At 38.9% G+C, this 15800-nt stretch overlaps 2 protein-coding genes across 5 annotated transcripts in view; both read left to right on the top strand.

Moving 5' to 3' along the window:
- Positions 1-15800, top strand: part of FAXC (failed axon connections homolog, metaxin like GST domain containing) — a 251953-nt gene that overhangs the window by 170361 nt on the left and 65792 nt on the right. The gene's annotated exons all lie outside the window — the stretch shown is intronic.
- FBXL4 (F-box and leucine rich repeat protein 4) overlaps positions 1-15800 on the top strand; it is a 56757-nt gene that overhangs the window by 6383 nt on the left and 34574 nt on the right. For all 4 annotated transcript variants that reach the window (XR_008207733.1, XM_052686795.1, XM_052686931.1 and 1 more), the window contains exons 3-4: positions 12-601; positions 10180-10525. Coding sequence is in view for 3 of the 4 variants with exons in the window: in XM_052686795.1 (XP_052542755.1) it covers positions 93-601; positions 10180-10525 (855 nt within the window). In the remaining variant the exon portion in view is untranslated. The remainder of the gene's footprint in view (positions 1-11; positions 602-10179; positions 10526-15800) is intronic.

Raw genomic sequence — 15800 nt, 5'->3', positions numbered from 1 at the left:
TGTTTTGTCAGCTCTATTTCAAAACACCACAAGCTGTTATTGCACCTTATAAAGGACTCCTGACCTTTTGCATCTTCATGAGTCATATCTAGATGCCACCGGTGTTTCCCATGCTAACAGTTCTGAGCATGTTTTACTACATGTGCCTTCGGCGCCGAGCTAGGACAGCTACAAGAGGGGAGATGAACAGCCGGAGGGCTATTGAATCAAACACCCGAGCCTTACCTATCAATGTTGAGATAGTTCAGTATGCCAAAGAAGTGTTGGATTTCAGCTCTCATTATGGTAGTGAAAACAGCATGTCTTATACCATGTGGAATCTGGCAGGTATTCCAAACGTGTACCCCAGCTCTGGTGACTTTACTCAGACTGCCGTGTTTCGAACTTATGGGACCTGGTGGGATCACTGCCCTAGCGCTCGGCTGCCGTTTAAGAGGACTCCAACCACCTTCTGTAGCCAGGACTATGTGGAACTTGCTTTTGAGGAGCCAGTGTATCCCACTGCAGTGCACATTCTGGAAACGTATCATCCTGGAGCTGTAGTTAGGATTTTGGCGTGCTCTGCAAATCCTTATTCACAAAACCCACCAGCTGAAGTAAGGTAATTTTTCTTTTTCTTTTTGTGCTTTAGAACAGGCTTTTATCCTATAAGATGTTAAATATCTGACCCCCTGATGTTTTATTTCTATGTGTGTTTAAAGCTATGGTGACCTGTCTTTGTAGCGACTTCAGAGATGTGGATTTATTTCCTTGTATCAGTTAACACAGATCCTAATATCAAATTTAATTTGGATAAAGACAGTTTGTGTTGGAGTTTTCGGAGCAATTATTGCTACGTATGCTCAAAAGTCCCTTGTGAATTGGCACTTCTCAGTAACTCTCCAATAATAAGGGAAAATTGCCCAGAAGGTATTCGGGATTTGTGGCTGCAGTATCACCCTGCTGCAAATAACCAAAAACTGTTCTCTCTGCGTGCAGTAGGTTGTAGGTTGTATGTACAGTGGAATTAGGCACTGTAACACATTTCATGTGGAAATAAGGGTAAAACCAGAAGTATAGAATGGTCAGACAGAAGGTGATGTCATCAGTCTGATATTTATTTTTGATCTGATCAACAAGTGTGAGTCGCATAGAACAGTTTTGCACAGTTTCACAGAACAAAAGCAATCCATTTGTTTTTCCTCATAGCTGGAACTTGTGATGAATCATAGAATCACTCAGGTTGGAAAGGAACTTAAAGATCATGAAGTTTCAGTTTGGGAGCTGGGAAGATGGAGCTGGGGAGAAGAAAGATTAAGACTGGGGGAATGTAATTACGATGATGAGGGAAAAGTGTGGTGTGATGAGGTGTGAAGCTCATAGAGAGGAGGTCTGGAAATAGGACAAAGAGAGAACATGTTAAGTACAGTGGAGAAAAGCTGTAGATACATGCAAAGTATTATCAAAAAGGGATGAAATTATACCAGACTTCCAAAGGAAGGGAGAACTATTGGACGAAGGACCTAACAAGACATGTGCTATGGAAAACAGAATAGCAGCAAATGGTATATTCACCTGAAGTGCATACTTTGGCAGTATAAGCCAAAGTATAAGCTAATGCTTAGGTGTTGGATGTTTTTTCTCTAACCTGTTTTTTAAAGATAAAACTAGAAAGCATACTTTAAAGTTTTAGTATTCCATGCTTCCTATTAGTAGTCTGTTGATATTTATTCATATGTCCTAGAAAATAGCTGTCATGTTATGCATTCAGAATTCCCAGGTAATCTGTTTAGTGTGGTTCTGTCAATTATTGTTGATTAGTGAATTATACAGCTCTGTAATGCAATGAGTAGATACTGTGTGGGTCTAAATTAAACTTCTGAATTCAAGGAACAGTGATAGGTCAAACTATTAATGGTAGGTCTAACTTAAGAAGTAGGAGTGTTTGGCACTAATATAGAACTTATTTATAGTACCGTCTGATGTAAACACAGCTTTTCAAATTAAGAACCTAATATGTAATGACATCTGGCCAATTTTCTGTGAATTTTAATTTTACTTGTTTCTTTAATGATATAGGATAAATTTTATGTAGAGATTATTTCTGTAACTGTTGACAATATTGCATTAGAGCCATAGTAAGATAGGGTGCTTCAGTGCAATGCAAGGATATACTTTTGAGAAATAACTTATGCTGTCTTATGGAAGTCTCTAACTAGTTCTTTCTTTCTAAAATTCATTTTGTTTCAGTTTAATGTAAAGATCCAGAAGTGTTCAAGAAATGTTATGAGAAGAAGCTATTATAGTGCACTGAAAAAAAAAAATAAAAGGTGCGGATAGCTGAAAGAAAATATAAGAGAAAAATACTCATTAAAATCTTTAGGATTTGTTTTATAGCTCTTTGGGTGTGGTCAGCTCTGAGATAAAGGAGACCAAATTAATTGTGGAATCTAATCTGTTGTAAGAGGGAGAAGGTATGCTGAGATGTTTAAATGTTGTATTTAGTGGGTTGTACTAGGCCAGCTGAATAATCTTTTTTTCTTCCTTGAACTCAATATTTAAAATGTCGCCACATCCAAGAATTTGCTGTGTGCAAAAGCTTATAAACTGCAAGAGGCTCTGTAAGGACTTGGTGTACTGCAGTCCTTGTGTAAGAAGATTTCATGTATTTTTTGTAGAAAAACATCTGTAGCCCATAGCTGGCCCACAGGTTGCCCTGTTGTTCACTAGATACTTATGTCAGTGAATCTTCTGGGGAAGAGGAGCCTAAGGGGAGACCTTATTGCTCTCTTCAAATACCTGATAGGGGATTATGGTGAGTGTGAGGTTGGTTTCTTCTCACTGGTGGCAGGGGACAAAGTGAGGGGAAATGGCCTCAAGTTGCACCAGAGGAGGGTTAGGTTGGATATCAGGAAAAACTTCTTTACAGAAAGGGTTGTTATGCACTGGAATAGGCTCCCCAGGGAGGTGATTGAGTTAACGTTCCTGGACGTGTTTAAAAACCATTTGGATGTGGTGCTCAGAGATGTGATTTAGTGGAGGGTTGTTAGAGCTAGGATAGTATGGTCAGGTTGTGGTTGGACTTTGATGATCTTGAAGGTCTTTTCCAACCTGAGCAATTCTATGGTTCTATGAATGATGTGTTGTAGGTGTTCAGAAAAGGATTCTCAGTGATGCACTTCTAGTAGTGGTGGATTATATATTTTTGTCAATTACAATTTTACATGGCACTACTCAGATCAGCTTTTTTCAGTCTTTTTACAGGTGGGATCAACTCTTCATGTAGTGGGAGAAAGCATTAATTTATGTTTGAGATTGGGATGTAATTGTGCCTAACTAATTCTAGTGCTTACACACAACAATTAATTTGATTTTTTTTCATTATACTTTATCCACAACTTTCAGCAATTACAGTACTGTCATCTCATCTTTTTTGTGATGAAGAAATCTCCCCTGATTTTGTTATATTATGCTTACTTTGTTATATATGATATATTTGTATCATAATGCACAAAAATGTTTGTTCTGGACTTGATGGAGATGAGTCCCTCTTCAGCCAGCAGAAGAATCACAGCTCTATACAGCAGTAATGGGGCTGTTGCAGCTGATCTGGCTTCAGCTGAGCCTAGCCAGGAAAGGGAGACCTTTTGTTTTATTTCTCATACTGTATTTGATGAATAAGATATAGGTAGATTCTGTAATGAGGACAGTGTTTCGTTTTCCTCCTCATCTATCCGGAATGTTTACTCCTGACAATTCCCTACTGGCTTCTTTGGTATCAATCCTTTTGAAACATTCTGATTCTCCCAATGCTTTGTTAGTTGCTGTCAGACAGGACGAGTTTGTGTGTGTTTAAATGGGAGCTTTCAAGTCGGAATTTTTTTTTTTTCCTGAAGTTTTCAACTTTTTCCCTTTACAAAAATAACTTTGATTTTTAAATTTAGAATATAAAAGAAAAAATGGTCCTTGTTCTTCTTCAATCTTTTTTTTTTTTTTTTTAACTTTAATTTGACAGTTTCTCTTATCTCACGTACCTTATAGTGACACCACATATTCATGTACTTTTATAAGAGCTCTAAAGCAGCTTTCTAACTAGTCTGTGGCAGTGCTTGGGGATGTTTCATACTGTATGTCCTCACTGTTATGCAACGATTATTTTTTTTGTAGATTGGGATGTTTTATGTGTTTTTTTTGCTTATTTACTTTGGTGTCTTTAAAATTTTTAATTCCTCTTCCCCTGGCTTGTTTTCCACAGATGAAGTATAACACTAATAAGGTTGATTTTCAAAGGTGAGATGCTAAGCATTCTACTGGCTGGGAGCAGTTCCAGAACTACCAGTGGCAACATTCTGCTTCTTGTGGTCATACCATTTCACAGAATCAGAATCATAGGGGGTTCAAAGGGGCCTTCAGAAATCAAGCCCAATCCCTCAGCAAAGCAGGCTCCTACAGCAGGCTGCACAGGTAGGCATCCAGGATGGTCTTGAATACCTCCAGAGAACATGAATTCACAACCTCCCTGAGCAGCCTGTTCCAGTGCTCTGTCACCCTTACTGTGAAGAAGTTCTTTTGTATACTGGTGTGGTTCCTATGCTCCATTTTATGGACATTTTCCATTGTCCTGTCCCCACAGACTGCTGAAAAGAGGTTGGCAGCGTCTCCTTGACTTCCACACTTAAGATATAAAGATTAATAAGATCCCCTCTCAGTTGTCTTTTCTCAAGGCTGAACAGATCCAGGTTGCTCAGCTTTTCCTCATAGGGGAGATGCTCCAGGCCCTTTATTATCTTTGTGGCTCTCTGCACATTCATTACTGTTTAATTTTTTTCATGTTTAGAATTTTGCTTGATGTTCTTATGAAGTTGAAGTTCAAAATTTTTGTTTTTGTGGATGAACAGCCTGGCTCAGTATTTTCAGCATTAGCTGTGCTTGCTGCAGTCAAGTCTCATTTTCTTTCTTAAGGTCTTGAAGCCTATAAGCTGCTGCAACGAGAACAGCAGGCTAAGGAGATTGGATAGTGTGGAAGATTCAGTGTCCTTAGTTAAGGGAACTCATTTTATATAGGCAATAGACTCTCTAGAAGTCTAAACAGGTGTGAATGTCATTAATTTCTTTTGCTAGCAGACATGCTTGAATTAAAAAATAAGAAAATAAAAAACCTTCTATTCCGATAAATGGAATGAAAATAGGAAGATAGTGTACTGAATTCAAACAATAGATCCATGACATTTTAAAGACAGTGGCATTCCAATGGTGGTTCTACCATTTGTTTCCTGTGAATCTCAGTTGAAAGCACCCCAAACACTGCTGTTACTATCAACACCTTACAATGTGGTAAGGGGTCTTCCGGGCTGTATCATATTTGTCTAGCTAAGTTCTAACTGTTTGCATTCTTACTTCTTGACATCCTCACAGAAACAAATTTTAATCTTGTCAAGTTGACTGTTGCAGAGGAATGAGTTTTGGGTTTTTGGGACAGTCATTTTTGAGAAACACTCAAAAAGCTCATTTGGAGAAGGCAAATATTTCAAATAACTTTTGCTATTTTATATACCCTTTGAGCATTCTTGTACTCCTGTTTGCTGTTCTGCCACCTCTGTTATTTCAGAATTGAACTTGAAGTAGAAATGAAAATCTACGTATTCCTTTATGGTAATTAGACTGCTTAGGTGCTGTGAACTCTGCTTATCACCTTATCACAAACTCCATAAAATCTAAATGGAAAAACTTCACTGAGGTTCCCATTTTGTCTAGTCTCTTAAACACATTACAGATGTGACTTCCTCTCTGTTGCTGTAAAGGCTGTGGCTTCCTGGCATACTGCTGGTAGAAGCTTCTTATTGAAGCAGCATTAGTGCTTTGGAGTATTTTCATGAGCCTTGACTTGAGGACATCTGCTAGAGTTGAGGACAATGTCCTACCTTCAGTAATTTGATTTAACTTGATTTTTGAGAGCGCAGAGAGCCTAGTTAAAGAAGGAGGGAAACAGGAAATTTTCTTTGAATTTTCCAGATATTTGTTCAGAGGCAATTTCTTCTTCTTGGTTTAAATAGATTCTGGAGAATTTTAAGGCTGCCTCTGTTTGTTCCAAACTCAGTAGTGAATCACAGAATTGTAGGGGTTGGAAGGGACCTCTAGAGATCATCGAGACCAACCTCCCTGCCAAAGCAGGTTCCCTACACCAGGTCGCACAGGTAGGTGTCCAGGCGAAACTTGAACATCTCCAGAGGAGATTCCACAGCCCCCCTGGGCAGCCTGTTCCAGTGCTCCGTCACCCTTACTGTAAAGAAGTTCCTTTGCACATTTGTGTGGAACTTCCTATGCTGCAGCTTATGTCCGTTTCCCCTTGTCCTGTCTCCATGTACCACTGAAAGAAGACTGGCCTCACCACTATGGCACCCACACCTCAGATATTTATAAACCTGGATTAGATCCCCTCTCAGCCTTCTTTTCTCAAGGCTGAACAGACCCAGTTCACTCAGCCTTTCTTCATAGGGGAGGTGCTCCAGGCCCTTCACCATTTTTGTGGCCCTCCGCTGGGACAGGGCAGAGTAGAGGGGGAGGATCACCTCCCTCGACCTGCTGGCCACGCTCTTTTTAATGCACCCCAGGATGCCATTGGCCTTTTTAGCCACAAGGGCACACTGCTGGCTCATGGCCAACCTGTCGTCCACCAGGATGCCCAGATCCCTCTCTGCAGAGCTCCTCTCCAGCTGCTCATCCCCCAACCTGTACTGATGCATGCAATTATTCCTCCCGAGATGCAAGACTCTACACTTGATTTTGTTGAACCTCATCTGTTTTCTTAGTGCCCAGCTCTCCAGCCTATCCAGGTCTTGCTGAATGGCAACACAGCCTTCAGGCGTGTCAGCCAATCCTCCCAACTCCATATCATCAGCAAACTTGCTGAGGGTGGCCACTATCCCCTCATCAAGGTCATTGATGAAGATATTGAACAAGACCGGACCCAACACAGATCTGTAACCACTGGTTACAGGTCTCCAGCCGGACTCTGCACCACCAACGACGACTCTCTGCGCTCTGCCAGTCAGCCAATTCTCAACCCACCTCACTGTCCACTCGTCTATCCCACACTTCCTCAGCTTTGTTATAAGGATGTCGTGGGAGACAGTATCAAATGCCTTTCTAAAATCAAGGTAGACTACATCTACCACTCTTCCCCCATCCACCCAGCATGTGACAACATCCTAGAAAGCCACAAGGTTGGTTGAGCACGACCTCCCCTTGAAGCTAGACTTCCCCAGAAGCTAATCAGGTACCCATCCTCAAACCAGAACTAACTCAAATCCCTTTAGAAGAGAGGCATTTTAGATAACTGTAATGAAAAATACTCCAGAACATAAGAAATGCAGTTCTTTCTGTGGCTTCTTGGAAACTTAGGTTTCTTTCGTCCATTTCCAAGTATGCAGTCTTTGTTCCCATTCGGATTGTAGCACAGTGAGAGTCAAAGCACTGATCCTCGATGAAGAGACTGCTTCCAATTGCATCAGTGGATGTATTAAGAGAATGAGTACAGTAGGGAAGAGCATATCTACCAACCCCAACTCAGAGCAATTACAGTGACCTGGTTTTGTGTGTGGTGTCACCAAGGGAGAGAACAACAACAAATGCAACCTTGTAGACTGGAGGTTTTGTAGTTAAACCAACACCTAACTCCATAGAAGATGGATTAGTGAGTGGGCTGTTGATGAAAAAGAGAGAGCAGTATGAGGATGGTGGAAAATAGTTACTGATCTTGTTCATCAGCACTTGGTTTGTAATGCGGAGTCTTACAAGACTGTAAAAGTCCTGCTGTGTCTTTGATTTACTGTTCTCTAGTTTATTACAAAAACTGGTAGCTGGAGGCACTGAAGGAGATTTTTGCTTTGCAGTTTGATGAATCTAGACCTCCAGAGGCATTTTTTTTCTAGAGCTACTGCTAGTTAATGTTCTCTCTAGGGCCTCAAAGGAAAAGTCAGTAACTAAGGCACGTTCTGTTAAAAGCAGATGATACTGTACGTGTTATTTAGTGAGGAAAAAAAATAGCCTTGAGTTTCCCTTAGGATAATCTGAGTGGGTATATGAAAGTGTTTAAACAAAATAGCAAGTGGTGATCTGAGTATGTTCAAGAAAGGTCATGTGTGGTGCCAACATTAAATATTTGCATAGGGAATTGACCTGTGCAAGAGAGTGTGACAGTGAAACTAAATCTTATACTTTTCCTGAGAGTTGAAGTTCTCCTAAATTAATGAAATGTTTTGTAGCTTCCAGTACCTTGGAGACCTACAGGAAAGCTGGGAAGGGACTTTTTAGAAGGGATGTAGAGACAGAACAAGGAGAAATGGTTTTAAACTGGAAGAGGATAGGTTTAGTTGAGATATTAAGAAGAAATTCTTTGCTGTGAGGGTGGTGAGACACTGGAACACATTGCCCAGTGAGGTTGTGGATTCCCTCTCACTAGAGGTAATTGAGGCCAGGCTGAATGGGGCTTTGGGCAGCCTGGTCTGGAGGGAGGTGTCCCTGCCTGTAGCAGGAGGGTTAGAACTAGATGATCTTAAAGATCCCTTCCAACCTAAATCATTCTATGATTCTCTTAGTAGAAAGTCTCTCACAAAAATAGAAAATATTGAAAAAACAAACCTGTTAATCTTACAGCAGAGTGTGTTTGTACTGCTGACATGCCGTGTGTTCACCAATCCTGTATGTTTGGTTTTAGTTCATTGCTTTTTGTTTCCTTTTGACAGAAGACATCTGCAAGCCTCCGATTGTGCTGTAAGGTATTTGTGGTCAGTGCCATGATGCAGGATAGGAAAATTTATCTGTGCTTTACTAAAAATGTCTGTTGTGAAATGGAAGTTTCAGCCAATATGGATTTTCATATCCTTGAAATTGGAGCAAATATCAAGTTTCTCTGCCTTGTTAATATTGTATTATGTTTTAGTGGAAGTCTTTTCGTATGTTTTGCTTTCTGTTACAATGGACAGAGTTTAATCTATTCTGGAAAACAAACCATGTGTAATATTTCTCTGCACTCTACCGCACCTGTCAGTCCTGAACAATATTTTAAAGCTCATGTTAGTGACAACTGTTATGAGGAGCAGAGCTACTGAGATGCTTCCTAGTACCTAGCCTTCTATCAGGCTTCGCATCTATGAGGCCTGTGGGACAAGACAAGCAGGCTGAGAGACATCTTTGGAGTTGGGATTGGGCTGATATGAAAAAGGTGGAAGAGATGGGGAAGCGTCTGGATTTTGCACTCAGATGGCAGTAAGCATAAACCAAAGAATCACAGAATCAAAGGGAGTAGAAGCAGTGACTGCTGGAGGTTTCTTTCTTGACTAGAAACTAGACTTGAGGATGAGGGAGAGGAGAGGAGAAGGTGCTCATCTAATGGAAGAGATTTGAAGTTTGTGTGCAAGTATGTATGCAAGTTCTGTCTGTGCCCTGAACTACCTTCTGTCACCAAATCAAAGATAAAAATATTTTAGTTTAGCAGTTAGACAATTTTAGGGTTTTTTTTCAGCAGACTGTTTTAAAGAATGATGTGAAGATTATATTTCTCTGGTAATATTTAACCATTACATTAATGAGATAATTTGACAAATAAATACTTCTAAAAGTAATATTTTGCTTACTTTAGATAGATAAATCAAGTATGGGTGTTTTTTATAAAGGAATTTGTTGATGTTGCAGTTTGAACTACTTTGATGTGAACGAGTGAGAACTGTGGGTTTTGGTTTTTTCCCCTCTTTGTATATTTTGTGAAAACCTTGTGTGGGAAGTGAAGTCAACTGAGTGTGTATTTGAGTTGCTTGACAGGACTGTTCCCTGCTTATTTGTACTAACAGGCAAATTATTGTCAAGACATCTTTTATCAATTGGTTACAATAACCTTACCTGTGAAGTGTTGGAATAATTTGTGTGTATATAATGGTAATCTAACACAAGTGCATGACAATGAGTATACAGTTTCCTTGGTTAGCAACGCAGAGAAAATGTGCTATGATTGTAGTGTGTCCTGTTAAACTCATCCTTTGGAAATTTACCAAATCTAGTGACAAACATTACTATTTTCATTGGCCTTTCAACTGTTTTTCTCACTTCTTAAGTAATTCTGGCAAAAGCACCCTGTCTGTGTTCAGAAATTGGATTTGTAACTTTAATCTTAATCTCTGTATTTGCATGCACTTATTTTTACAGGTGGGAAGTCCTCTGGTCTGAGGCACCTACAAAAGTGAATGGTCCCCAGGCTCGGCAGTTCACACCTAGTATCAAACAAATCAACTTTCCCACAAATCTAATTCGGCTGGAAGTGAACAGTTCTCTTCTGGACTATTACACTGAATTAGATGCAGTAGTACTACATGGTGTGAAAGAGAGACCTGTGCTCTCACTTAAGGCTTCAATGATTGATATGAATGATATTGATGAAGATGAGGATGAAGAGAAGTATGGCTGTGGAATGGATACTCTCAATAAGCAGTTCAGCATCGTTGCCCTCAAAGAATGGCCAAGTAATGGATATTTTGATAAGCTGCCTTATGAGGTAAGAAAATCATGTTTATGCTTAATACAGTTGTCTTAATGATTGAATGTAAAGGTGATGTATGGGGTAGTGATCAAGACTGCTGTTTTTTTCCAGTTCCTTGCATTTTTTGTGAGTCTCCTGCAACTATTGTATAGATATGCCTGAGTTGCAGTAGTCAGTCTGCTTCAATGGGTGGCTATTAACAAGCCAGTTTGCCAGTATATGCATAGTTATGGTACATTTATTTCTCAGGATTCTCTTTGCTCATGTACAGTTTCTTATGCCTGTTATTCTTCCCTTTCATCTCTGGCTTTGTACAACTGGAAGATCCTAAGTTCATGATACAAGTAGATTTAGTCCTTGACAAAGAAGACACAAAAGAGAGTAAAGAATGAATGTGACCTGGAAGTAGGGGTAGTTTGTAGTTGGTTAAAAGTTTCTTTCCCTGATCTCTTTATAGAATGCCCAAAACTTGGTTCTTGCAGCTGCCATAAAATGTTCGTATTCTATGCAGGTGTTTTGAATCATGATGCAAGCTACACAAAAAAAAGAAAAAAAAAGGTATAGCTGAACATCTGCACACTCTTATTTTGATGCACTTGCTACTTTTTAGTCTATCACTGGCACAGAAAATAGTTGTAAAGTATTCTTTTCAGATCCCCTACCAGTGGAGCAGTTGCAAGTAGGCTCAGCATCTCTGCAGGTAAATATCTTTTGTCCTGTCGTTTCCTATGTGGTATTGCTGAATATTGCATGCTGACCTGGTAAATTTCTGCTGGAGTGTAGCTGTTCATGGGAGGCTGATACACCAGTCAGAGTAAGAAAGGAGAGTCCAAATGATCACCTTTGCCTCTTCTAAAATAAGCTGGATTAGCAGTGGAGAGGAGCTTCTACTTGGTGCTCAGAACTCTGGACTTGACAGTCAGAATTCTTACAATTGACAGTTTTTGTTTACTACAGTAATGCATCAAATGCAAAAGAGTGCTTTTGGCTTGAATCAGGTAGGTTCATTTATGAAAGCAGAGAGGAGGATGATGAGAAATGCTGCCACTGATTGCAGAACACATTCAGAAATATGTGATTTAATCATAGTTTTGTGTTTTTTGTCATGTCCTTTTTTTCGATCTGTGGGATTTTCTTCTGTATTGAAGAAAAAGAAAATACACCAAAAGGAGAGAGAATCATTATCTCCTCTTCTAAATGTTTATTTCCATTCATGAGTTGTTGCCAGTGCTGCAATGGAACAATGAATGAGGGTGTTGATTTCATCCTGAATTAGCAGCAGCACTGTTGTTTTTTTTTTTTAATTCTCTAGGGTGCATATAGTGGTCACTGTATTTCACTGTTGGTCCTTCTGTATCTGTAAGGTGGTTTAGTGGTTATGTAGGGGTGTGGTTGAGTCCAGAACATGTAAATGTCTCTTTTTTTTTTTAGTGTCTACAATTAATTACAGAGAAAATGTGATTTAAATCTGGGAAGTCTTTTTTGAAAAGGCTTGATAAGTTGATTTGTAGTATAGTTGCCAATCAGAGAGGCAACTATTAATTAATCTCATTTTTGTTCTGCATAATTATACAAATCATCAAGATTCTAATATGTATAATTATATGTGGTCTTATTATTCCTAAGATCTTCTGTCTCTATGTACTTCATTGTGCTTTTCTGCTTACTTTTTTTTTTACTGGCTTTCTTTTTTATCCATTTTTTAACAAGTTTGCTTTCATGAATGCATTTATATGGTCTATCAATACCAAACACTTTTTTTTTTTTTTTCTTCTACTTTGATTTAAAGAACCTGAAAATATGGCTAGAATACTTACCAGGAAACTACAAAAGAGTATTCCTGGACAGGGTTTGTGACAGCAGCAATAGTCTCTGCTTTCTCTGTCCAGCTGGAAGGCTTGGTTGCAGAAACAACAAAAATGTTGTGCTTTGTAGTGTGGCAACGTTTTATCCCATCTGAAATGGGAACAGTATCTACATGCTGTTTTTGAGAATGACAAGTGTCAGATTTTTCTGGAAGTGTTCAGAGAAAGTACTGGTGAAGTAAAGAAAGCACCAACTCCTTCCAGTTTTGACTTTGATATGTTACATGAAGAAGATGTATCTTTTTATAGGTTCCTGCGGCACATTATGAATGTGAAGCTGTTCTTAGTCTTCATACTTGCCTGTTTCTTACTTCAGCTGTTTCAGGCTCTTCATACAACCCTACATAATTCACGAAATGTTCAGCCTGAATGGTCTTCTATGCTGATCTTAAAATAGACAGCAGTTCTTTTGCTTTCCATGTCTTTCTGAAACTTCTGTAGACCATGCTTTCTTAGATTATGTTGCTTTCAGAATGGCTTACTGAGTGTGAGCTGTAAAAACATTGTTATGGTCTAATTTGCACAAAATAAGAGTATGCTCACATCCTGGGGCAGGGAGTTCCTTAGAAGCAAAGAGCTTGATGAGAGAATTTTCCTTCCTTGCTCATGCACTGCTTAATATTTTTAACATCCTTAATATCTGTAGAGTACTTGTTCTCAAAATTAACGTTGAGAGAGGATTTTGTAGGAGCATCTTCATGTCCTTTCGCATTTGATTAGCTTGTACTGCTTGTAAGGTGGAAGGAATAAGGCCTTTGTCATATTCAGATTTGCAGACTGCTTCAGACTTGGCGGCCTGAACAAGTTGAGAGCCTTCAATAAAGGAGAGAAATGCCTGCCATGGTGTGCTGTGTGTGCAGTGTGAGACTCACTGGTACACCAGGTCCTGAGAACTTAACTCCTGTTCTCCTCAGCAAAGCAAGAGAAACACTTTGGACTGCAGCATGCAGTATCTTTCTGTTTTGAAAATTTGTATAAAGAAATAAAAGAATCAGATCTTTGTCATCCTTGAAGCTGTTGTAAGCAGCTTCAGAAAAAAAGAATAACACAAGGTTTATGAGCAATTTGTGTCTGTTGGGAAAGTGAGTTTCTCCACTAAGTGTGGATTCGACACCTGCATTCCATGAGGAAAGGGCCTTAAATCTAAGAGATGCATTGAATGCAAGCCCTTAAATGTAAGGCCCTTAACTGATGCTTAAAAGAACTGAAATAATAAGCAGGACCATTTCTCAGTCATATGCTTTTTCCCCCCTCCTCCCAGTAAACTTCTTGCATCATTCCAGAACAAATGCTTCAAGAGTAAATATTTGCAGGCTTTCAGATAATTTGTAAGATTTTGTGCCTCTCTTTGGATTGAGAATCTCACAAGGGTCTTAAAGGCTGTTTTAAGCTTTTTAATCACCATATGGCATGAGATCCCTTCAGGTAATGGCTAATATACTGCCAGTTGCTGTAGCAGACTAGGCTCTGAGTGATGGCTCGTGGAGATCTTTGCAGCGTTAGTCTTTCTGAAGCCTTGATAATTTGTCTATCAGTCTATCAGTAAGATGCTTTCTGTTCTTCACATCAAGGTGGGGGTTAAAACCTTCAGCCTTTCATTTCCGAGGGGTTGAGTGCTTGTATTCTTGTGTTATAAAATGCTTTGGTGCAGCTGAACTTGACATGAGTAGAATAAAGAAAAGGAGAGATTAAAATGGTAGCATGCAAGCTATAGGATCACGGAACAAGGGACTGTGTTTTCTTTAACTATGCTGAGGAATGCCAGTAGTCACAGGATGTCATCATCTGCTTCCTTTCATCCTTCTTTTCCTTTTTGTGCACAGATCCTTTATCTCAGCATTTCTTGATGTCATCTCTAGTTCTTTGGAGTAAGTTGTGGCAGCTCTGGCTGCAGAACAAAAAATAAGTATTCCTGAATTATAGTTTGTATAGGCCGATGTGTTTTCATATTGGAAGGGCTCAAATAGAGAAATTGAAGGAGGAAATTCATAGTGCAGAAATTTTAGGATTGACAAACATTTGAGGATTGTCTTCTGACCTAATCAATTTCTGTATTATTGTACTCTGACCAAAGAAATTGTATTATTAGTTATAAATGATTATTTCTTGCTGTGATTCGTATTAAAAAAAAAAAAAAAAAAAAAAGCTGGAGAAACGTTATTGGTAAGTGCTATTAGAAGCTGTGTGCCTGGGGTTTTATCCTGTGTATTGAAGTGTGTGATGGAGATCCTGTCTGAGCTTATGAGTAAACTTTGCACTGTATGAGATTTCTGTTTTTTGAAGATGTATGAGTTTATAATTCAAAATGAAGGTGAATGTTTAAGATGCTACAGTCAGGGACTGCAATGATTTAAACAAAAACAGCAGGCAAATCGGGTATGACTCAGGATCTTTTTGTTGTGCAGATAGCACAGCGAATTCATATGTTGATGTTTGCTGGGTTGTTGAGAGTTACTATCTGGAAACCTCCAATTTTTGGATGCTCTCTCAAGCATTTATTGATCTCATCACATCTCTGAATCTGGACATACACGGTGTGTTTTGCCTGGAAATGAGACAGAAAGTACTTCTGTTTTCATTTTTGATCCATCAAAGGCAAGCAGCGTTTGTTTTAGCTATATTTTCTTTTTATTTTTCCAATTATCTGTGTTTTTACTGAACAGCTTATAAGAGTGTGAAGCAACCGTGGTTGTAATAATTTTTCATAAATCCAGAGTTAAAGCTAAAATGTGATGGCAGGAAACAATGTTGTAAATAGATTTTCAAAGTAGATATTCCATTCTGTGGCGTTCGTGGCATTACTGGTAAGCACAGCATAGCACAACGGGAGCACGTTTTGTCACACACAGTGGTATCAAATGGTATTCTGTGCTGGGATACATGTATGCAGATAGCAGACTGCTGACAGATGCCAGCAGTGGTTAATGGGTATTAGCATGTAGATTTGGATCCTGTTATATTTGTTTAATCAAAAGCAAGAAAAAAATTATCACTACAAAATATGAAGTATTGCATTATATTTTTTTAATCCCAGATATTTCATCTTGGGTGGGAAGGATTGCAGTATCTCTGTGTTATGAAATACTCTTTAAAGTTATCAGTGAGTGTAAAGTATATTGAGGCATCTGTGGTTTCATTCACCATTACTTTTGCTGCTCAGAAATCATAAAGAAATTTTTTTTCCCCAATGAACAGAACTAGTGTTTCTCTGTACCAGACATTAATTATACCAAATTAATTGTAGACATAAATTTAGCTAACTGCAGCTATAATGACTGAGCTCTTTGCTATAGAAAACTTAATAAATAAACGTTGGAAAAGTCTGAGGGAGAAGACAAAATAGATATTTAGTTGGATTACAGAATGCAAAGTAGCTGAAAGGTTGCAGGACAGCTTGAAATTGTTTTCAGAATATTGAAAAATTG

This window comes from Tympanuchus pallidicinctus, unplaced genomic scaffold, assembly GCF_026119805.1.
Source record: "Tympanuchus pallidicinctus isolate F22 unplaced genomic scaffold, pur_lepc_1.0 scaffold1, whole genome shotgun sequence".
Taxonomy (NCBI): Eukaryota; Metazoa; Chordata; class Aves; order Galliformes; family Phasianidae; genus Tympanuchus; species Tympanuchus pallidicinctus.
Note: the sequence above shows the minus strand (reverse complement) of the source record. Positions and strands in the feature narration are given on the sequence as shown.